General features: G+C 41.7%; 1 protein-coding gene across 1 annotated transcript in view; it reads left to right on the top strand.

The window, feature by feature from the left end:
- Positions 1-24,670, top strand: part of LOC111950091 (delta-sarcoglycan-like) — a 100,667-nt gene that overhangs the window by 24,245 nt on the left and 51,752 nt on the right. The window contains exon 2 of the mRNA XM_023967444.2: positions 145-330. Coding sequence (XP_023823212.1) covers positions 145-330 — 186 coding nt within the window. The remainder of the gene's footprint in view (positions 1-144; positions 331-24,670) is intronic.

Genomic DNA, 24,670 nt, shown 5'->3' with positions numbered 1-24,670 from the left:
ACTAAACTGTCTTTCATTGTGTCCGAACTCAATGGCTGACTACGGCTTCAACAGTAGAGCCAGAATGTACTGTTTGGGGCATGTTGGGTTCAGAATGCATAGGCTTAAGTCACTTACCCTCTTCTTCTTCTTCTTCTCTTGCAGATGACCCAAGAACAGTGCACTCATAGGAACAATGTCCAGAGCTCAGAGAAACCACATGTGTACAAAGTGGGGATTTACGGCTGGCGGAAACGTTGCCTTTACTTCTTTGTGCTCCTGTTAATGATCCTGATCCTGGTCAACCTCGCTTTAACCATCTGGATAGTAAAGGTCATGAATTTCACCATAGTAAGTCCTACTCCCTACCTGCCGGTCTCTTTTTATTTGTGATTTATTTTTATGACTGTTGGGGCATTGATTATTTGATTTGCTTAGAAGTGTGCTGGAATAATAGGGTTTTTCTCCACAGGGGGACTATAATGACGGGCTGGTAATTGCGAGCTGTGGCACTTTAGTACAGCGACTTCATTTTCACTCACAGTGGTCGATCTGCTGTGGTCTTAGTCCACTTAGCTAACTCCGAGCTAGGGGTCTCTCTCCTCCCCTCCTCTCTCCTATTTCTCCCCTACTTCCATCCCTGCATGTTAGTTTCCGAGTACCCCACTGTTCTTTCTTCTCTAACGGAGAGAGTTCAAATGAGGGCATGTTTAGTACAACGGCTTCAAAGTACCAGTCTAGAACCAATGACACTGTCACTTCCTGCACAGGAGAGAGGTGACAGCGCAGGATGCAGGTTGGCATTTATTGTCATAGGGTGACATCAGCAAAGGAGAGTGGTGACATCAGGGCCATACACTAAAGTATATCATACATGTGTACCATTCACATTAATGCCGTGCATACAGTACTTAGCTCTAGACTGCGGAGTTTGACATTAATTTCCACTGTGATTCTCTGTATATCTGTTGTATTAGTCTGTAGCTCAAGCCCTGTGAGCCATGCCGTTTGAGTTTCTGGCTAGTAATCCTCAGCACCTGCGATGAGTCAGATACTTGTAGTGCTGTATGCCTCCCCTCCTTGTCTGAATAAACCATGAGAACAGGTTGATGTTTTACAGTGGAGTTTCATCTGAGTTGCACTCCGAGGTCTATCGGTGTGGTTACTCAAAGCAATTTGGATAACTGGTGTGTCCGTCTGCATCTGTGCTGGACACTGGGTGGCTATATAAGGGTTCTAACCTTTATCCAAATAGATGCAAGTGGGATGTCATGGCAAGTGGGATGTCATGGCAAAAGTGATCCAGTTAAATTGCAGTATAAAACTTTGATTTTACCATCATCCTTGTAGGGAAGGAACTACAGTCCCTTTAAAAGCTTAATGTATGTGGGCGGGGAGCTTGTATTCATGAGCTCTCCTTGACTGACAGCACTTTGAAACACCCTTGTGGTCGTTCCCAGGTAACAAGGTAAACCAAAAGGTATTATTTCCATGATTCCAAACCTAAATAGTGTACCTCACCCCATTTTCTCTGCAAAATGCTCTCATGGTCAACAGAACTGAAAATGAACTGTTGAATATCAGACAAACAGCAGCAATACGCAAATATATTTATATTGTTTTGAAACTAATTAGAGAAGACAGTTCACTGATACACTTCTTCAGCAGAATTAGTAAAGCCTGAGTCACCTTAGAAACTTAGGCATAAGGGAATGTACATGAAAACATGGACAATTTATTGGTGCTTCTGCATAAGCATTATAAATTACAATATGTATTGATCAGACATTTACTTGATCATTTACAATTGGCCAGCATAGCTGAAATATTGATCAACATGAACACTCATGATAAATAAAGATGATAAATAATTGTGAGACATTTTTTGTTGTTGTTGCTATAAGCCTAATATAGGCACCCAGCCACCCTACTGTCACRAATATTTAGGTGTGGAAGGTAGGAGTCAGGCGCAGAGAGCAGAAGGTTCAATAATAGACGATTTAATTATCTCCGTCAAAAACAAACAGTTACGCCAAACACAGGGCGCAGCAACACTGACCCACCCAAACACACAGGGCAAAAAGATCCAGAGAGAAAAATAAATCCAACACCGACAGTGAACACAAAATAATCCCGCACAAAACCCCAGCGGGCCTAACAAGCTTACATAGACCAGAAATCAAGAAACACAAAAAGAAACAGGTGCAACTAATAAGACTAAACCAACAGACAAGGGAAAAAGGGATCGGTGGCGGCTAGTAGGCCGGTGACGACGACCGCCGAGCGCCGCCCGAACAGGCAGGGGAGCCACCCTCGGCGGGAGTCGTGACACCTACAGTGTGCAGGACCCCATTCATTTGTACAATTTGTAACACTCATCTCTCGTCCGAATGCCTGAATAAAACGATACAAAGTAACAAAATGAGACATGTCACGTAAAAAAGAGATTGATGGGGAGGGGAGCAGGAGAGGACGGGGACTCATGTACCCCGCTTCAATCAAGCGGGTGTCAGTCACCCTGAAGATTGAAGTGGGAGACTCCTCCAGCTATGGCCTCCTTGTCAGGCCTGGGATGGACATCTCGCACAGCTTCCCCTTGTTGAAGTGGAGATCCAGGAACCTGTCTACGTAGCCTGTAATGTTTTTGAAAAGGGAAATGTTTAAAATCAAATCTAATTGTATTTGTCACATATACGTTTAGCAGATGTTATTTTTGGTGTAGCGAAATGCTTGTGTTTCTAGCTCCAACAGTGCAGTAATATCTAACATTTCACAACAATACACACAACCTAAAAGTAAAAGAATGGAGTTAAGAAATGTATAAATATTAGGATGAGAAATGTCGGAGTGTCATAGACTAAATACAATAGAATAGAATACAGTATATACATATGAGACTAGTGTTCCATTATTAAAGTGGCCAGTGATTTCGAGTCTATGTATATGGGGCAGCAGCCTCTAAGGTGCAGGGTTAAGTAACTGGGTGGAAGCCGCCTAGTGATGGCTATTTAACAGTCTGATGGCCTTGAGATAGAAGCTGTTTTTCAGTCTCCCGGTCCCAGCTTTGATGCACCTGTACTGACCTCTCCTTCTGGATGATAACGGGGTGAACAGGCAGCGGCTCGGGTGGTTGTTGTCCTTGATGATCTTTTTGGCTTTCCTGTGACATCGGGTGCTGTAGGTGTCCTAAAGGGCAGGTAGTTTGCCCCCAATGATGCGTTGGGCAGACGGCATCACCCTCTGGAGAGCCCTGTGGTCGTGGGTGGTGCAATTGCCGACCAGGCGGTGATACAGCCCGACAGGATGCTCTCAATTTGTTAAATGGGTAGTGAATTGAATGTCCTTTTATTTACTGTTCTGAGTTCTGATGTTATCAMTTTGTTGATGTAGTGATCTACTCATTCTACAATGTGTTTTCTGGTGTTTTTAAAGTGCTCAATTGTAAATATACAATATTTGGTTGAGCACTTTTTTGTGAAACTTTTCAATGTTTGTATATGGAATTTTTGTGTGCCTGAAATCCTCAATTGATTTGAAACTAATTAATATGACTTATGACTTGGGTCTGTCTTCACAGACTTTACAGCATATCCCCCATTCTTTTTTGGGAAAGCTGATTTTGTATCACAGCATTCCTGCTGCGGTGGTTGCCTGGGAAGCTGTGCAGACAGAGTAGATGCTGAATTTTCTAAAATGGATATCATTAGAAATTTGATGAAGTGAATTAATAATATGCCTGCCTCCTAAATCCAAGCGTTTGACTCGGGGGGAGTCAAATGATCAACTTTGTCAATGTACCAGCTACAGTCATTTTTCATAACTGGGTCAACCTACTATGAACTGGTTTCATTTAAATATCATCCAATTTGATGAAAAACATGATTTTCACTGTTTGGAACCTTTAATTTAAATGATCCAATTGGTGATTAGAAAAGAATCCAGCCTTTTAGCAGTTGGACCATTGCTGATGCCCTCAACAACCCTCAGCAGCCACTAACCAATACATATTTCAGTAGGCCTTATACTACGGTATTCCTATTTTTCCTTAAATAGTGTAACTAGAGACCGATCTATAAAGGCTTTAATACTTCACCAGTTAACTTCTCTGTGCTACGGATCCCTTTAGCGGGATCATTTTCCTAAACAACCGCTAAATTGCAGGGCGCAAAATATTACAAAAAATATTTATAATCATGCAATCACAAGTGAAATATACCAAAACACAGCTTAGCTTGTTGTTAATCCACCTATTGTGTCAGATTTTGAAAATATGCTTTGCAGCGAAAGCAATCCAAGCTTTTGTGAGTGTATCAATCAATGCTAGAACAGCTAGCCCCAAATTAGCATGGTCACGAAAGTCAGAAAAGCAATAAAATTAATCGCTTACCTTTGATAATCTTCGGATGTTTGCACTCACGAGACTCCAGTTACACAATAAATGTTATTTTTGTTCAATAAATATTACTTTTATAACAAAAAAACGCCATTTGGGTTGCGCGTTATGTTCAGAAAACTATAGCCTCGTTCCGATCCTGAAAGACAGAAGAAAATTCCCAAACGTATCAGATTCAAAAAATTTACAAAAAATATTTATAATCATGCAATCACAAGTGAAATATACCAAAACACAGCTTAGCTTGTTGTTAATCGACCTATCGTGTCAGATTTTGAAAATATGCATTGCAGCGACGCAATCAAGCTTTTGTGAGTGTATCAATAATGCTAGAGCAGCTAGCCCCAAATTAGCATGGTCACGAAAGTCAGAAAAGCATAAAATTAATCGCTTACCTTTGATAATCTTCGGATGTTTGCACTCACGAGACCCCCAGTTACAAAATAAATGTTATTTATGTTCGATAAATATTACTTTTATAACAAAAACGCCATTTGGGTTGCGCGTTATGTTCAGAAAACTATAGCCTCGTTCGGTCCTGAAAGACAGAAGAAAATTCCAAACGTATCAGATTCAAAAATATTACAAAAAATATTTATAATCATGCAATCACAAGTGAAATATACCAAAACACAGCTTAGCTTGTTGTTAATCGACCTATCGTGTCAGATTTTGAAATATGCATTGCAGCGACAGCAATCCAAGCTTTTGTGAGTGTATCATCAATGCTAGAGCAGCTAGCCCAAATTAGCATGGTCACGAAAGTCAGAAAAGCAATAAAATTATCGCTTACCTTTGATAATCTTCGGATGTTTGCACTCACGAGACTCCAGTTACAAATAATGTTATTTATGTTCGATAAATATTACTTTTATAACAAAAAAACGCCATTTGGGTTGCGCGTTATGTTCAGAAAACTATAGCCTCGTTCCGGTCCTGAAAGACAGAAGAAAATTCCCAAACGTATCAGATTCAAAAATATTAAAATATTTATAATCATGCAATCACAAGTGAAATATCAAACACAGCTTAGCTTGTGTTTAATCGACCTATCGTGTCAGATTTTGAAAATATGCATTGCAGCGACAGCAATCCAAGCTTTTGTGAGTGTATCAATCAATGCTAGAGCAGCTAGCCCAAATTAGCATGGTCACGAAAGTCAGAAAGCAATAAAATTAATCGCTTACTTTGATAATCTTCGGATGTTTGGCACACGAGACTCCCAGTTACAAAATAAATGTTATTTATGTTCGATAAATATTACTTTTATAACAAAAAAACGCCATTTGGGTTGCGCGTTATGTTCAGAAAACCAAAGCCTCGTTCCGTTYGACGAAAATTCCAAGAAGTATCCGCAATGTTCGTAGAAACATGACAAATGTTTTTTATAATCAATCCTCAGGTTGTATTTAACAAACATAATCGATAATATTTCAAACGGACCGTAACCTATTCAATAAAAGAGAGAAAGAAAATGGAGAGCTACCCCTCTCGCGCGCAGGAACTAATCAAAGGACACCTGACTACTTTTGAAAAATCTCGCACATTTTTCAAAATGAAATCCTGAAACTATGTCTAAAGTCTGGTCACAGTCTGAGGAAGCCATTGGCAAAGGAATCTGGTTGATACCCCTTTAAATGGAAGAAAGACGGGCAAGGAAACACAGATTTAAAAATAAAAAAATCACTTCCGGGTTAGATTTCCTCAGGTTTTCGCCTGCAGAATCAGTTTTGTTATACTCACAGACAATATTTTGACAATTCTGGAAACTTTGGAGTGTTTTCTATCCTAATCTGTAAATTATATGCATATTCTACGATCTGGACCTGAGAAATAGTCAGTTTACCTTGGGAACGTTATTTAAAAATAAATAAAAATCTCACCCCTAGCGTCAAGAGGTTTTAACAGACCTCTTTTCTGGATGTTATCTATTCCTATGTGATTTCATACAGGGTGCAATGAACGGAGCAGGTTTCAAGTCATATTCCTTGATGGTGCCAGAATTTATAGAATAATTTTGCATACAGTATCATTTTAATGAATAGACATCTGTGAATGCTTCTTGAACGTTTGTTTTAACCTCTAATTCCTCCCAAACCCGGATCCGGGAGCACCCCCCACAGTAAAAAAGCTGACTAGCATAGCCTAGCATAGCGTCACAAGTAAATACTAGCATCTAAATTTCATTAAATCACAAGTCCAAGACACCAGATGAAAGATACACATCTTGTGAATCCAGCCATCATTTCTGATTTTTAAAATGTTTTACAGGGAAGACACAATATGTAAATCTATTAGCTAACCACGTTAGCAAAAGACACCACTTTTTTTACTCCACCAGTTTTTTACTCCATCAGTAGCCATCACTAATTCGACCAAATAAAGATATAAATAGCCACTAACCAAGAAACAACTTCATGAGATGACAGTCTGATAACATATTTATTGTATAGCATATGTTTTTTTTGAAAAATGTGCATATTTCAGGTATAAATCACAGTTCTACATTGCAGCTGCAATCTGAAATAGTGCCGAAGCTGCCAGAATAATTACAGAGACCAACGTCAAATAYCTAATTACTCATCTTAAAACATTTCTGAAAAATACACAGCGTACAGCAAATGAAAGCCCAACATCTTGTGAATCCAGCCAATATGTCMGATTTTTTAAGTGTTTTACAGCGAAAACACAATATAGCATTATATTAGCTTAGCACAATAGCCAGAAACACAAGCAATTTACCAGCAGCACAGGTTAGCGATCGTAACAATACAGCAAAAGATATATAATTTTGGACTAACCTTGATATACTTCGTCAGATGACAGTCCTGTAACATCATATTACACAATGCATATAGGTTTTGTTCGAAAATGTGCATATTTAGCAGCACAAATCGTTGTTATACAATTTGATCAGTGGCAACAGGTCATGCATTCTGTCCGGCGCCATCTTGGAAAGGCACCTAAGTTTACGATTATTTATCGATTAGATTGACTAAAAAATACAGGTTGGACAGCAAATGAAAGATGCATTAGTTATTAATGCAACCGCTGAGTTAGATTTTTTAAATTAACGTTACTAGACATACAGTGTGCGTTACAGCCAGACTAGTGCCGCAATAACGGCGGACAAATGCGTTTACATTTTTACACATAAATACGGAATAACATCATAAATAGTTCTTACTTTTGGACGAGCTTCCATCAGAATCTTGGGCAAGGTGTCCTTTGTCCAAAAGAATCGTTGCTTGGTTGTAAAACGTCGTCTTCAACTTCGGAATTAGCAGCTAACAATAGCTATGTGGCCACAACATTCCCAAATCCCCAAAACGCAATACTAAGGAAATTCCGAAAATAGCAATATACTCGCATAAACTGATATAACTCGGTTTAAAATAACTTCGTTATGATGTTTCTAACACCTATATCGAATTAAATTACAGACGGATATAGCTAAGGCCGATAACTGAGCGTTTCCAAATGCCATCTTGAGGTCTTGCTTTGCGCAATGACGAACGACGAAAAGAGAGCGCACTTCGTTCCTTGGCCTTTTATAAGCTCTGAGAACTACGTAGACACTCCATTCCACTTCTCATTGGTTACTGACATCCAGGGGAAGGCGGGTGCAGTTCATGTCGACCCATAGGATACATACAGAGCTTTAAACTGATCTGAGAACAGAGCCTCGTTTTCAGACCTTCGCAGTTCCTGTCATGGATTTCGCTGCAGAAAGAGTTCTGGTTCACCCACAGACATAATTCAAACGGTTTTAGAAACTAGAGATTGTTTTCTATCCAATAGTAATAATAATATGCATGATTGTTACGGCCAAGAATTGAGTTACGAGGCAGTTTAATTGGGAACGATAAATGTCCAAGTTGAAACAGCACCCCCTGTAGTGTCAAGAGGTTTAATGTAAAATGACACAGAGCTTAACTTTCAGTAATCAGCGATTCTTGAACAATCTTCTTTAGACATATTTTTTACCATTATTCTGGCAATATTTTGCTAGATTACATACTGATCATACTTGCTCATGTTGTGTTGTCCTCATTATAGACACATCTTAAAGCCATTATTGTGTACCTTATTACACCAATTCATTCTATTCAGCTCTGGCATATTCAAAATCATTGCAGGTGTCCGCTCCCATTGGAATAAATGGCCTGCTGTGACTGATTATTGTACTAAATCATGATGAATTTTATAGGGTTCTCATTGGTTCTGTTGTAAAATGTGGTAGTAGTTATCGGATTCTAGGGTACACTCTAGGTTGTTTTATACATAGTATCTTGAGCTATAGTTCGAGATCAGAGTTTATTGTTATTATTTTATTATTTTATTATTATTAATTTTTTTTTTTTTGGGGGGGGGGTGGACAGCTATTATCTTGCGGAAGAATGTTGCTTCCAATGTATATTGTTGCATCATGTTCCAATCCCCATATTTTTTTGGGTAAATAATATTCCATACACGCATGCATACATATACACATATTATCATACACATACCTATATGGACATACATACTTTTTTTAAGAATATACCTTTATTATTATTCCCCGCAACCCTACCACCGATCCCCCAATTGGAGTAAACTAATAACACTTCTGCTTTTACCTTCAATTTATACATCTATACCCATCTTACAGACACAGTCCACTTTACAATAGTTCTCTCTTATTTGTTCTTAGTCCTTCCTCTATTTCTGTTGTCCATCCAATTTTATTTCCACTTGTAACTGTGCTATTTCACAAAAGCTCCGCACCTATACACATTTCACAGATCCCGTATGCCCTACATTGTTTATCTTGTTATTAGTCCCACCCTTCAGTTCCACTCAACCCCTCCCATCTATCTTCCAACATCATCCATTTCGGATTTTTATTTGCCATATATTTTTCAACTGTGCTGTGATGCTTCACAAAAGACTTGAACCTTCCTATTCTCATAGCTTCTATAGAGTTTAATTGTTTGTGACATTGTATTTTTTCACATTGCCAAATGTCAAATAACTAAAATGCCTAAACAAAACCATATGTTCTTACATGTTCAAGTAATTTGTTTATTTGAAAAAATGCTCACGTTAAATGAATCTATGATTATCAAGAAGCATAACTTGTCCCAAACTTCATATTACTTACGCTTTGGCGTTCCAACAACATGCAGGAGGAAACAGTGCAATAGACGCTGTAACTGCGAGGTGAGTAGGCTATAATAAGTAGCCTATATCCCCAGTATAGACCCCGTCTCCCTTAATCTGCATCGGATGCRTTCATAAATGCGTTGCTACTCACAGAATGTTTCAGAGCGATCAAGTTATGATTCAAACAACCAATAATAATGCACACCTCTGGTGATTTTCCTGTGTTTGGTCTGGACCACGTTCTCACCTGCAGCGAACCGCACCGTGGTATGAATGAAATTGGACAGAGACCACCCTTTTTGAACAACCATGGTGAGTTGTTTACTGCACTCCCAAGTACCAGTCCAAACGAACAAATCTAAGGAAATACTCTCCAAACCAATTTGGTCTGAAAGCACCCGTAGCGCCTTTTTTTCAATCTAGAACCTAAAATGGTTATTCAGGTGTCCCCATAGGAGAACACTTTGAAAACCCCTTTTTGGTTCTAGCTATAACCCTTTACACAGAGGGTTCTACATGGAACCCAAAAGGGTTCTACCTGGAACCAAAAATGGTTATCATATGGGGACAGCCAAAGAACCCTTTTGGAACCCATTTATTTAAGAGTGCACCATGTGATAACAGAGCACATCCCAATACTGTCCATTCTGGCTCCATAGACACAAAAATGCATACATGTATGACCTTGGACCCCCCAAGGTGGGCACATATAGATGTCATTACCATTCCAATTGTTTCATACCTTAATATGTATTGTATTAAGTTAATACCGTATCAAATTGCCTTCGAAAACCCACAAAAATAACCCACAGACATGAAAATTATCATTAGACTTTGCCACCCCAAGTGGACAAATATGTGAAATTTGGCCTGCTGGCCCATGGACTATAAAGGTATTGCTGTCTCATGTACTTTAAATGGTCTCAAGGTCACAGGTTGTATGGAAAGAGTTTGATGACAGAACTGGAGATCCATGGAGGCAGAAGAGCAGATGGCTAATTTACAGATTTATGTTGTATTTAATTGCTCCGAAGCCCAACAGTGCTGCATGACACATCAAGGATGGGGTTTGGATGAAAGTCGAGTTACAGTGGGACTGTGAAAATGAATGCGGAGAGGGTGGGGGGCGTAGGTTGGAGTGTGTGTGTGTGTGTGTCTGTGCGTGCTTACATTATGTATTTGTACAAAAAGATGTCCAGTCCTGAACTAACTATCTTTGCTGTATATTTTTTCAGTATAACCCGGAATGACCCTTCAAACCATTCATCTGTTCTGAATGCAAAATTAGTCAAACAAAGTTCAGAAAGATTGCAAAGCTATGACCAGGATTAACACAAATGACAGGTGGCACATGTAATACTCCTCAGTATTTCAATAACATGTATTTTACTGACAAGGAAATGTAAATATATTCCCATTAAATGTTCATTAAATATTTCCATTACATTTCCATTCCCAGGTGATTGTAATGCAAAATAAGCAATTTTCAGACTGCTAGGTTTCTCAGGGAATACAATTTGCCACTATTTTCCAGCTTGCATGAGATCATAATGTCACGCCCTGATCTGTTTCATCTGTCCTTGTGATTGTCTCCACCCCCTCCAGGTGTCGCTTATTTTTTTGTGTCATGATACGTAAGATATTTTCATCAGTAGAATGTTATTCATATCATAAACAGCACTGCCACAATACTGCCTGTTTTAATTCAAGCCTCCACTCTATCCATCTTCACAAGCAGCTTGTCAAAACGTAGAATGGCAGAGCTACAGGTCAACAGTGAATGAGTCAAATCTCTTCCGTTGCACGTTTCCCCACACACACACTCTCACATACACAGGCCTACTGGGCAGTTTCACCCCAGAATTAACTGAACTCTTGGGGAGGAAGCAATAAGTATCGGTTGAGAAGCTGGAGCTGGTTGTGTTTCAATGACAGAGTTGGTGAGGTCTTTGATCCCCTAGGCTGTCTTTTTATGAGCGTTTAGTAATTGCAGTTCTGTGTCTTAAAAGTACAACAAAGGAAGTAGCTAGCTGTAGGAGTCCGAGTCAGTGTCCAGTCACAGAGCAGGCTTGATGCCAGACCAAGCAGATTCAAACAGTAGGCTGTAATTCCTCAGACTCCCACTCTCCCTCTGAGACCTAGTGCTTGTCTGAACTCCTCGTCGTGTTAAATATGGATGTTCTAATGCAAGTGAAACTCTGGTCTATATTATGACAGATTAAAGTACCGCGCACTCCTTGCTATTGCAGCACACAATTACAAAGTTAATGAGAAAACGGAGACAGATCTATTGGCAGTAGTCATATCTGGGTTCCCCCGTTTAAATTCATATAATTTTACTGTTCTGGACTGGGCTAACAAGGTGAACTTCACTAACATCATGTGTMAGCAATAATGGTAATTAGCAACACTGTCCTTATCCTGGCTATTCCTGTAAAACTCACTCATACTAATAAACCTTCCTCATTAAGAGCAGGAAGAGAGATAAGTGGGGCATACAGATTCAGACACGTCTTGGCACGTGTCAGAGACAGATGAGTCATGCAGGGTTACATAAACCTTGTCTTTTCCCCAACCTCCTCCACTGTGCTTGCTGCTGCAGTATTTTTTAACCATGGGCAGAAAGGTTACAAAGCTCTTTGTCCTGAGAATCAGAGGTAGCCATCCTATTCAAACAGGAGCCTTGCTGCTCAGGTTCTATCTGCTCTCCATGCCAGGCCATCCTGCACCGCTGGCCTTGCCTGGGAGAGGCTTCTATCTAATGTGGTGAGAGGGGAGCATGGGTGGCCTCCCTGGAGCAGCTGTTCCACCCAAGACATCCATCCATAGCCCTCGCAGTCCTCTCTCTGGAACATGGATCATCGCTCTGGGCAGACTGATCTAGGGCTCAGGATGGAGCAGCAACAGTCCCGCTTTACGCTCCACAGGGCCAGAGACATATCATTCTCATCCCCAGGCCAGTTCTATGTTTTCTGGCCATGCTTTGTGCCACCACTTCACCCCACGTTTGATTAGCACACCAATCTCTGATGAGGAGAGGACAGAACAGAAAGCCGGCACATTCACAATTCCCCAGTGTCACCATTGGGATGACCTTATTGTTCAGAAGTTTACTTTTACTTTAATCCCCAGTACTTGATGCCAGCCTTTACAGAGTTCATCGTTTTCATTGGTGCTGCTTGTGCTCTCAGGCCTGGGCTGAGCTAAGCGGGGCGTGTCATATAAAGGGGCCGTGGAGCTTGTTCTTCTCTTCAGAGGCATAATTCCCATAAGGGGCACAGGGGCACATGCCCCCTTAGATTTTACCTTTAAAATTGTTTAGAATTGTTTACATTTTGTTATTTAATTTTTTCTCTGTAATACTACTTTTTCATGAAGTTGGCTTTAGCTAGCCCATATAGGTTCCATTTCAGGTTGTCAATCAAGTTAGAGTAGCTAGCTTGTCTTACGATCTAAACTGGCATGCTTGCTGGCAAGGTTGGTAGACTTTAGAAAAGCAAGCAATAACTAAATATACTGAATAAGACTCACTTTCCTTTCAATCGTTTATTCATATTTTAGCAGAGATGCAGAGAAGCATATTTAGTTCTTTAAAATAAATAACCACCAGTCAGGAGGATACAGACAGCTCCAGAGGTCTGATTAAATATGCAGAAAAATATTTTAAAACATTTTTTTACATTGAATTAAGCTTAATGATTATGGCTCTAGATTGCAGGAAAAAGAGGTTTCAGGTGTTTGAAAAGGCTAGTCTCCAACTTATGCACAGGGGCCTAGCCCCCCTACGGACCACCCCCCAGCCATCCTCTCATACATTGTGCCCCCTCAGATTTTTGGGGTGCATAACTCCCCTGGTTAAGTTTGTTTATGGGAGCCAGTGAGGGGCCACGGTGGCAGCGCTAGTTTTCTGCCAGACTGAATATTTTGTCGTAGTCTATTAACCTCTGAGATGTTTATCCTATGTCTCTCTACATTCTCCACAGTCGTTCTCTCTGCTCACTACTATGTACTTTCTCTCTCTCGCTCTCTGATGCCCCATCTCTCTCTCTTTCGCTCTCTCTTTACTCTTTCTCTCTCTTTATCTCTCTCACACGGTCTCTCTCTATCTTACATTCTCTCTCATGGAACACTGCAGATTGTGTCTGAGCAGCAAGTCAGAGTTGGACAACTCGTCTTGTGTTGCTTTCACTGGCATGAGCAGAAAAGTCTATGAAGTATACTGTATAGTCTGGCTTTGTAATATATGTGGAATTAAATATACAACAAGCTGGAAGGCCACGTTTGTCATCATGTTGATTACCTGACAAATACACAGACATATGGTTATTTTATCTTCTKGTCCGCTTAATCAAAAGCAACTACACCATGACAGACCCAACAACATTTGTCTCCACAGTAAGACCATAGGTTCTACACATACTGTACGTGGTGCATGAATTGARTTACCCCTCAATGCAAAGCTCTTGGAGACCTAGAAAATGAAAGTGCTGAATAAATGCAACCCATTCATCCATTCAATTAATTTTTCTGCTCATTGATATCTGTCARTTATTTGTCCTCAAAATTTGAGATTCATCGGCCATCACTGTAAATTTAACAAACCGTGTTGTTTTGTCTCTTCATTTTGTTTGTTTGCAAAAATAAAACAATTAAATGTACTATACAGTACCAGTCAAAAGTTGACACACCTACTCATTCAAGGGTTTTTCTTTATTTTTACTATTTTCTACATTGTAAAATAATAGTGAAGACATCAAAACTATGAAATAACACATATGGAATCATGTAGTAACCAAAAAAGTGTGGTAATCAAAATACATTTTATATTTGAGATTCTTCAAAGTAGCCACCCTTTGCCTTGATGATCGCTTTGCACACTCTTGGCATTGTCTTAACCAGCTTCATAAGGTAGTCAGTCACCTGGAATGCATTTCAAAAACAGGTGTGACTTGTTAAAAGTTAAGATGGAAAGAAATGAACGTGTTTGAGCCAATAAGTTGTGTTGTGACAAGGTATGGGTGGTATACAGAAGATAGCCCTATTTGGTAAGACCAAGTCCATATTATGGCAAGAACAGCTCAAATAAGCAAAGAGACAACAGTCCATCGTTACTTTAAGACATGAAGATCAGTCAATTCAGAACAATTCAAGAACTTTTAAAGTTTCTTCAGGTGCAGTCGCAAAAGCCATCAAGCGCCTTGATGAAACTGGCTCTCATAAGGACTTCCACAGGAAAGGAAGGGCATGAAAAAATGTCTGCAGCATTGAAGRTCCCCAAGAACACAGTGGCCTCCATCATTCTTAAATGGAAGAAGTTTGGAATCCCCAAAACTCTTCCTAGAGTTGGCCGCCTGGCCAAACTGAGCAATCGGGGGAGAAGGGCCTTGGTCAGGGAGGTGCCCAAGAACCCGATGGTCACTCTGACAGAGGTCTAGAGTTCCCCTGTGGAAATGGGAGAACCTTCCAGAAGGACAACCATTTCTGCAGCACTCCACAAGTCAGGCATTTATGGTAGTGGCCATACACAAGCCTTTCAGTAAAAGGCACATGCCAGCCCACTTGGAGTGCCAAAAGGCATCTAAATGACTCTCAGACCATGAGAAACAAGATTCTCTGGTCTGATGAAACCAAGATTGAACTCTTTGGCCTGAATGCCAAGCATCACGTCTAAAGGAAACCTGGCACCATCCCTATGGTGAAGCATGGGGGTGGCAGCATCTTGCTGTGGGGATGTTTTTCAGCGGCAGGGACTGGGAGACTAGTCAGGATCGAGGGAAAGATGAACGGAGCAAAGTATAGCAAGATCCTTGATGAAAACCAACTCCAGAATGCTCAGGACCTCAGACTGGGGCAAAGGTTCACGTTCCAACAGGACAACGATCCTAAGCACACAGCCAAGACAACGCAGGAGTGGCTTCAGGACAAGTCACTGAATGTCCTTGAGTGGCCCAGCCAGAGCCCGGACTTGAACCTGATCGAACATCTCTGGAGGCACCTGAAAATAGCTGTGCAGCGAAGCTCCCCTTCCAACCTGACAGAGCTTGAGAGGATCTGTAGAGAAGAATGGTTGAAACTGCCCCAATACAGGTGTGCCAAGTTTGTAGCATCATACCCAAGAATAACCAAGGCTGTAATCACTGCCAAAGGTGCTTCAACAATGTACTGAGTAAAGGTCTGAATAAAGTAAAGTACTGAGTAAAGGTCCCGTGTGGCTCAGTTGGTAGAGCATGGCGCTTGCAACGCCAGGGTTGTGGGTTCATTCCCCACGGGGGGACCAGGATGAATATGTATGAACTTTCCAATTTGTAAGTCGCTCTGGATAAGAGCGTCTGCTAAATGACTTAAATGTAAATACATATGTGAACTCTTTGGAATTATCTGGATTTCTGCATAAATTGGTCAAAATTAGATTTGATAACTTACAACATCAGACAAACAAAGTCTGCTTCAACAAATAACACACACAATGTATGTGAACCACTAGGCTAATGACKTCTGCAAAAGCTAATTGGAGTCAGGGGTCAGCTAACCTGGAGTATAATCATTGAGACTAGATTGGAGATGTTGGTTAGAGCTGCGCTGCCCTGCCCTATAAAAAACACTCACAAAATTTGAGTTTGCTATTCACAAGAAGCTTTGCCTGATGTGAACCATGCCTCGAACAAAAGAGATCTCAGAAGACCCAAGAATAAGAATTGTTGACTTGCATAAAGCTGGAAAGGGTTACAAAAGTATCTCTAAAAGCCTTGATGTTCATCAGTCTACAGTAAGACAAATTGTCTATAAATGAAGAAAGTTCAGCACTCTTGCTACTCTCCCTAGGAGTGGCCATCCTGCAAAGATGACTGCAAGAGCACAGCGCAAAATGCTCAATGAGGTTAGGAAGAATCCTAGAGTGTCAGCTAAAGACTTACAGAAATCTCTGGAACAGGCTAATATCTCTATTGACCAGTCTACGATACGTTAAACACTAAAGAAGAATGCTGTTCATGGRAGGACACCACAGAAGAAGCCACTGCTGTCCAAAAAAAACATTGCTGCACATCTGAAGTTCGCAAAAGAGCATCTGGATGTTCCACAGCGCTACTGGCAAAATATTCTGTGGACAGATGAAACTAAAGTTGAGTTGTTTGAAAGGAACACACAACACTATCCGTGGAGGAAGGCACAGCACAGCACACCAACACCAAAACCTCATCCCAACTGTAAAGTATGGTGAAGGGAGCATCATGGTTTGGAGCTGTTTTGCTGCCTCATGCCCTGGACAGCTTGCTATTATCGACAGAAAAATGAATTCCMAATTCGCAGGAGAATGTAAGGTTCTGTTTGCCAATTGAAACTCAACAGAAGTTGGGTGATGCAACAGGGCAACGACCCAAAACACAGCAGTAAATCAACAACAGAATGKCTTCAGAAGAAAATGTATTCTGGAGAGGCCCAGTCAGAGTCCTGACCTCAACCCGATTGAGATGCTGTGGCATGACCTCAAGAGAGCGGTTCACACCAGACATCCCAAGAATATTGCTGAACTGAAACAGTTTTGTAAAGAGGAATGGTCCAAAATTCCTCCTGACCATTGTATAGGTCTGATTTGCAACTACAGAAAAATGTTATTTCCAATTAATGCAGAAGTCCAAGTAATTACAAAGGGTTCACATACTTTTTCTTGCCACTGTATGTAAATGTAAATTTTTGTTTTTTTATACATTAGCAAAAATTTCTAAAAACATGTTTTTGCTTTGTCATGATGGGGTATTGTGTGTAGATTGATGAGGAAAAAAATAGATTTAATTCATTTTAGAATAAGGCTGTAACGTAACAAAAATGTGGGAAAAGGTGACTAAATACTTTCCGAAGGCACTGTATATACAACCGATGGTGACACATACACATATTTTAGCAGCTGCACACATAATGAGGTAAAAGAACATTGACGAGCTTTGATTTTCCAATTCCCGTTAGTGTTTCAATGAGCTACACTAAAGGCTCCTCCGCTTTCCATTCCTGTATCAACTGAATAATAGTTTTCCCGTGAAGACCAGTCTCTGTCCTACATGAATTTGTCCACTTCGCTTTGAAACAACCCATTATCTCCCATGCAGCCTCCAGATTGCTGGATTCACTGCCTGTTTAATTCTCACTCTGTCGATGATGTGTGGGCCGCTGACTGGCTGGCTCTCGCTCTGGACAATTAAGCCTCACTACACAGAAACAGCATGGAAAGGTCAAAGACAGAGAGCATGGAGAAATAGGCAGCTTGTTTTTCCACCATTCAGATGTAATTAATTTACAAAATGAAGAGCAGATTGGAGAATGGGCTGGAATTGGATTGTGTTTGAAAGTGTGAGGGGTGGATTGTAGGCCTACATGCACAAGTGACTTTGCCACAACATTGTCCATATTAGGAGAGCATCCACTTACACCACTTTCTCTCCCATGACTCGACACTTTAAAGAATCATACAAATAATATATTGTAAAGGTGCTGCATGCTTTCAGTCTCCTTCCTTCATTGTGTCATGGACCCCTTAGAGGTCTTACATCATCCTTGGTCTCCCTTTGAACAGACTTAAATGTACATAGAAATAACCACCATTCCTTTGTTTAGAGTGGAATTTGTTTGTACCTGCAGATAGATCATGTGACACGAAAAGGCAGGGGATAGTAGGAGTTTAAAGAGAAGGGAGGTCATTGTCTCTTAAAAATGGAGATCAAAGACACTAGTGTTCTTTCCCTGAGGATGACTCATAGTACTGCAGTTTAACCCCTCAGTGGTGTTTGTGTAGTAGCCCCTGGATGACTCATAGTACTGCAGTTTAACTTGTCAGTGGTGTTTGTGTAGTAGCCCCTGGATGACTCATAGTACTGCAGTTTAACWTGTCAGTGGTGTTTGTGTAGTAGCCCCTGGGTGGTCATAGTACTGCAGTTTAACCTGTCAGTGGTGTTTGTGTAGTAGCCCCTGGGTGGTCATAGTACTGCAGTTTAACCTGTCAGTGGTGTTTGTGTAGTAGCCCCTGGGTGGTCATAGTACTGCAGTTTAACCCCTCAGTGGTGTTTCTGTGGCAGCTGCTGGATGACCCATAGTACTGCAGTTTAACCTGTTAATGGTGCTTCTGGAGTAGCCACTGGTTTGGGCAGTAGCATGACTATACACTCACTTAGAACCAGGGGTTGGAACTGGTTCAGGGAACATAACCGAAAACCGTAAAATATTTTTTTCAGAGGAACAGAATCAGAACCGGGAACTAAAGTGTTTATTTTAAAAGCATGGTAATCGGTTAATAACGCTATATTATGTTCTTATGCAAAGCGCTCACTCTGTCACACAGAAATGTATTCCAGTGTCTGCTTACCTGCCAGCTTAAAACCTTTGCCACTATGTGTGTGTGTAGGCTACCTGCCTCTTCCCCTCCGGAGCATAGTTTATTGGGCAAGTGCAAGTGTTGGTTCAGGAATGTTCTTTTAGGTGTGGGAGGGCCAAGAACCCTTTGGTGGCAGAACGGAGTGCTCGGGTTGGGGTATAGGGTTTGAGCATAGCCTGAAAGCAGGGAGGGACAGTTCCCTGACAAGCACCATGGTCTTGTCGTAGAGGTGAGCTTTGACTGGAAGCCAGTGTAGTGTACGGAGGAGCGGAGTGACATGGGAGAACTTGGGAAGGTTGAAAACCAGGCAGGCTGCAGCATTCTGGATAAGTTGCAGGGGTTTGATGACAAGCGGGAGAGCCCAGACAATAGTGATTTGCAGAAGTCCAGGTGGGAGATGACAAGTGCCTGGATTAGGACCTGCACCGCTTCCTGTGTGAGATAGGGTCGTACTCTACGGATGTTGTAGAGCATGAACCTGCAGGAGCGAGTCACTGCTTTGATATTTGCAGAGAACGACAGGGTGTTGTCCAGGGTCACATAAAGGTTCTTTACTCTCTGGGAGGGTGACACTGTGGAGTTGTCAACCGTGATGGAAAGGTCTTTGAGCGGGCAGGCATTCCTGGGAGGAAGAGCAGCTCCATCTTGTCAAGGTTGAGCTTGAGGTGGTGGGCAGACATCCAAGCTGAGATATCTGGCAGGCACACAGAGACGCATGTTGCCACCTGGGTGGTGTCAGAAGGGGGGAAAGGAGAAAAGTAGTTGCGTGTCATCTGCATAGCAATGAAAGGAGAGAATGTGAGGATATGATGGAGCCGAGTGACTTGTGTATAGAGAGTGTATAGAGTGTATAGAGAGAAGAAGGCCTAGAACCGAGCCCTGGAGGACACTTGTAGGGTTCATGGTGTTGAAGGCAGTGGATAGATCTAGGAGGATGAGAACAGAGGAGAGAGTCAGCTTTGGCAGTGCAGAGAGCCTCTGTGACACAGACAAGAGCAGTCTCGGTTGAGTGACTTTGAAGCCTGACTGGGTAGAGTCAAGAAGATCGTTCTGAGAGAGATAACAAGAGAGTTGATCAGAGACAGCACGCTCAAGTGTTTTGGAAAGAAAAGAAAGAAGGGATACAGGTCTATAGTTTTTGACGTCAGATGTGTCGAGTGTTGGTTTCTTGAGGAGGGGGGCGACTCAGGAAATTGGTCAGGGATCAGTTGATGAGAGAAGTAAGGAATGGGAGAAGGTCTCCAGAGATGGTCTGGAGAAGGGGGGGGGGGGTCGAGCGGGCAGGTTGTCGGGGCGGCCAGAACTCACTAGTCGCAGGATTTCATCTGGAGAGTGAGGGGAGAAAGAGTCAAGACGTGAGTAGGACAGGAGGGCGAAGGATTTAACAGAAGGGAGAGATGATTGGATAGAATAGGAAAGAGTAGTGGGAGAGAGAGAGAAGATTGTGACAGCGCATGACCATCTGGGTAGGGGCTGAGTGGTTAGGGTTGGAGGAAAGGGAGGCAGAAAAGGAAACAAAGTAATGATCAGAGACGTGGAAGGGGGTTGCAGTGAGATTAGTAGGTTAACAGCTTCTAGTAAATTTGAGGTCAAGTGAAGTGCATGCCTTGTGAGTTGGAGGGGATTGGGAAAGGGTGAGGTCAAAAGAGGCGAGGAGGGGAAAGAGAGAGTTTGAAAGAATTGAATCGAAGGCAGACATTGGGAGGTTGAAGTCGCCAAGTACAAGAAATTAGCTTATCAAGGGGTCAAGCTCATTGAGGAACTCTCCATGTCTCCGTAAGGGCAAAAAGTCAAGGGACTGAAGTGAAGCATAGGCTGTGATGAACTCTGCATTTTTGACCGCAGTTCGGCAGTTCCAAACGCTGCCAGAGACCCAGAATTCTACATGTGCTGTGTGCGCAGGGTACACTAAATTGGAAGGGTTGCCAAGGGATGGGGAGCATCTGTAAAGCCTACAGAGAAAGGAGCGAACATGTATAGAAAATAACTAGGTAAGATACTCAAGTGAGAGAGTGGTGTGTAGCCTTCTTCTCTTTCCTTCCTCGAACAACTGGCGACAGGTTTCCCTGAGAAACCAGGGAAGACTGAAGTACTAACACTAATTGCTAATTGCCAAGCCGAGGTGAAGAGCACACCTCCCTGTATTAATTGCTGATAGCCTAGGAGAGTAGCTACTCTCCCTCCAATACAGCCACTGCTTCCCAAAACAAGTCACAAATGCCCTGCCCCTTGGTCCTGGTTGAGGTGTCAACAATCATCTGCAGGTTATGAGCAGTCAGCAGTTCACACACCAAGTAGGCTACTGGGAAGACAGGCAACACTTAAAACAGATGGTCCTAGCTAGCAAATAGACAGTACTAGACAACAGATAAAGACACAAATTATACTTATCACTCCTGGAGATATCAGGAGTCCTCTAGCTATAGAATGAAGCCCTTTTCTCCCTAAACGCTGCACGTTGTCTCAATGCCAAACATTTTCTCAGATAGACGCTTTCTCCCAATTGATCTGTTGTGAATATCAATACTAGCATTCACAGATCAGAGTGTTATTACTTGGAATTATTTCTTGACTTGCAAGGCTTTTTTTCTCTTTTTACGCTTATTACGGGGGCCCCGAGAGAACAGGAGGTATAGATCGTTGACAAATCTAAAAGTTTTCAAAACAAGGGAAATGTATTTCAGATCTTTAAACCCCTTTCTCTACTTCTTTCTCTGTCTTTCCATAAAAACCTGACATACTGCACAGTTTTGAGTGTTCAAAATAATAATATGTGAAAAATAGACATGAATATATTACTTATCCAATTCAGCTTTAAACAGCCTTGAAAATACTGTACATTCCCAGTGGATAGACAGGATGCCACTTCTGACGTGGCATAGCCTGAAGAACATGGTTTTATCATGGAGAGAAAAGCACCAGAAGGTAGAGATCAAAAGTTAGACAGGAGATAACTCTGACAACTTGCCCTATTATATAGGGCTGACTCTCTATCTGCAGGGGATGGGAGATAACATTAGGGGAATGCAGTACTATTCAACGTACTACCCCAATGGGCTAGTTGAAATGAAAAGCTGTAGAATCTTCCTCACAAATACATATTTTGGGATTAAATTGGCTTTACTCACTCTTACTCATACCACAAAGAATAGACAAAGCACTTCTACTGTATATGATGTAAAACATTTTGAAAAATACTATACCGTCTTCGACGTGCTTTCTACCCTGTGGTGAAACGCAATAACCCTTGGGGAACAATGAATACCTATGCAGTCACACAGATTACGATTCCTTTACAAATGCTCTGTTTGGATGGCGATGGTGTACAGTGTATAATAGGGTAAATGTTTGGCATCTTCCATGTGAAATCAACATTAAAGACAGATAAAGGAGTGTGATAGGCCTGACTAAAGTAATGCCAAGGCCTGTGAATCTCTCACTCGACTTGATCAGGGGAGAGAGTAAAGGTTGCAATTGGTTTACAATCCCCCAGGGGTAAAAAAAAAACTACCTCTATACCAGCTAAGAAGTAACTTGTGACAGAGGGAGAGACCCTTCCCCTTTCCCACTCCACCACTACCTAGTGTATTGGAAATCCTGTACTACCCCAGCCCCTCTCCTCTACACACCTCTAGCCAGTCAGACGTAGCGTAATACAGGTCACCTCCAATGAATGAAAAGGTTATCTCTAGAGCTGCAGGAACATGTTATAGTCCAGAGGGAGCATACATTGTCATTGACATCTCCCTGATAAAATAGATGGCACAACCTGCTGCTCTATTGGCTATATTTTACATCACTGTGTCCAAGGACAGTGCAAAATATCATAGCTCGATAGAAACATATACCACGGAATGTACTGTAGAATAACTCAATAAAATGGCCTTTTGTTAAGTGTTAGACAGCGGATGACAAAGAGAGAAGAAGTGTTTTGACTTGGGGGGGGGGGGGGGGGCACCGTAGCAGTCATATTGAAGAGGAGGACAGAGAGTGAATAAGACGCTTGCCTTTGTCCAGTGGATATAGTGTCTCTGCAGTAGGGGAGTAAAAAGCCTTCCCCACTCTGCTGTGGCAGAATCTATTACCTTGAAGCCAGCACTTCCCTTTGATGTTGTGCCTTGAAAACAAGGCTATTCAATCTCCCTGGTCAGATTCAATAAAGCCCGGGTGTCGTAAATTTCTACATGCAGGTTTTTATGGAATCCTGATCTAGTGGCATGGATCTGGGGGAGAGGCTAGGAGGCTAGGACAAAGACCTMATTTGAAGTGTCTTGGGAAAAAACAGAATGAATGCAAACAAAGAGTAATGAGGGCACTTTAGTTTTTGCTGTCGTCTAGGAGGGGAACAAAGTTTGCAGGTTGTGGTGGAAAGACGACTGCTCCCTGCTTTAGCGGTTTGGTCAGGTCAATTCCAGGACATTGTGTTTCATCAACATCCCAGTCAATCAATGTCCAAACTGTGTCTCTTCAACTCGGAGAGAGCACTGTCGCACAGTCAAGGCTTGAGCGTGACTGTCAATGCCTCTTCCCAGAACCTCTCTCAGCCTCTCTCATATCTGCTCAGGATTTTTTTTAAACTGTTTACAATTAGTGGCGAGAGATTAGATATTAAGGGGTGCTAATTGCACTGTTTGGTCTTGTATCACGAGCCATCCATTACAGCTCAGCAACCGTAGGGGAGGGGGCTCTAGTATGTTCTGGCACAGCGGTTTGACTATTCACATAACAATCAATGTCACGGCACGCCTCGATTCAGCACTCCTATAGGCGGCTCAGGGTTGTGTTGGGCGGCCCAGGGTTGTGTTGGGCGGCCCAGGGTTGTGTTGGGCGGCCCAGGGTTGTGTTGGGCGGCCCAGGGTTGTGTTGGGCGGCTCAGGGTTGTGTTGGGCGGCTCAGGGTTGTGTTGGGCGGCCCAGGGTTGTGTTGGGCGGCCCAGGGTTGTGTTGGGCGGCTCAGGGTTGTGTTGGGCGGCCCAGATGAATATGAAGTTAATAGGAAATCTATAGCAGCTGATGGTGATGAGTGGCAGATGGGAGGCTGGAGAAAAGTAATGAAGCCCCCTCTCTTATATCAGGGTCAGTAGTGGGCACACTGTTTATTTGCCAGGTTAAATAAACGGGACAGATATCAAAAGACATGCCAAACGACTGATGCATACAAACTTTTTGGCATCATTGATCATCATGAACGTATTCATAGCCCTTGACTTATTCCACATGTTGTTGTGTTACAGCCTGAATTCTAAAATGATTACAAAATATTTTTTTTACAGACAATACACAATAATGACAAATTGAATTGACTGAAAATGAAATACAGAAATATCTATTCACACCCCTGAGTCATTACATGTTAGAATCAGTCTTTTGCGGTAAGTCTCTAAGAGCTTTGCACACCTGGATTGTACAATATTTATACTTTTTTAAATTCTTCAAGCTCTGTGAAGTTGGTTATTGATAGTTGCTAGACAAACATTATCAAGTATTGCAATAGATTTTCAAGACGATTTAAGTCAAAACTGGAACCAGGCCGCTCAGGAACATTCAATGTGATCTTGGATATCAACTCCAGCGCATTCGGAAAATATTCAGACTCCTTGACTTTTTGCACATTTTCTTACGTTACAGCCCTATTCTAAAATGGATTAAATGAAAAAAATCCTCATCAATCTACACACAATGCACCATAATGACAAAGTGAAAACAGGTTTTTAGACATTTTTGCAAATGTATTGAAAATAAAAAAAACTGAAACACCAAACAGAGCAATTGGGGGAGAAGGGCCTTGGTCAG

This window comes from Salvelinus sp. IW2-2015, linkage group LG23 (genome assembly GCF_002910315.2).
Source record: "Salvelinus sp. IW2-2015 linkage group LG23, ASM291031v2, whole genome shotgun sequence".
Classification (NCBI taxonomy): Eukaryota; Metazoa; Chordata; class Actinopteri; order Salmoniformes; family Salmonidae; genus Salvelinus; species Salvelinus sp. IW2-2015.
The sequence above is the reverse complement of the archived record's forward strand: the minus strand, read 5'-3'. Positions and strand labels throughout refer to the sequence as shown.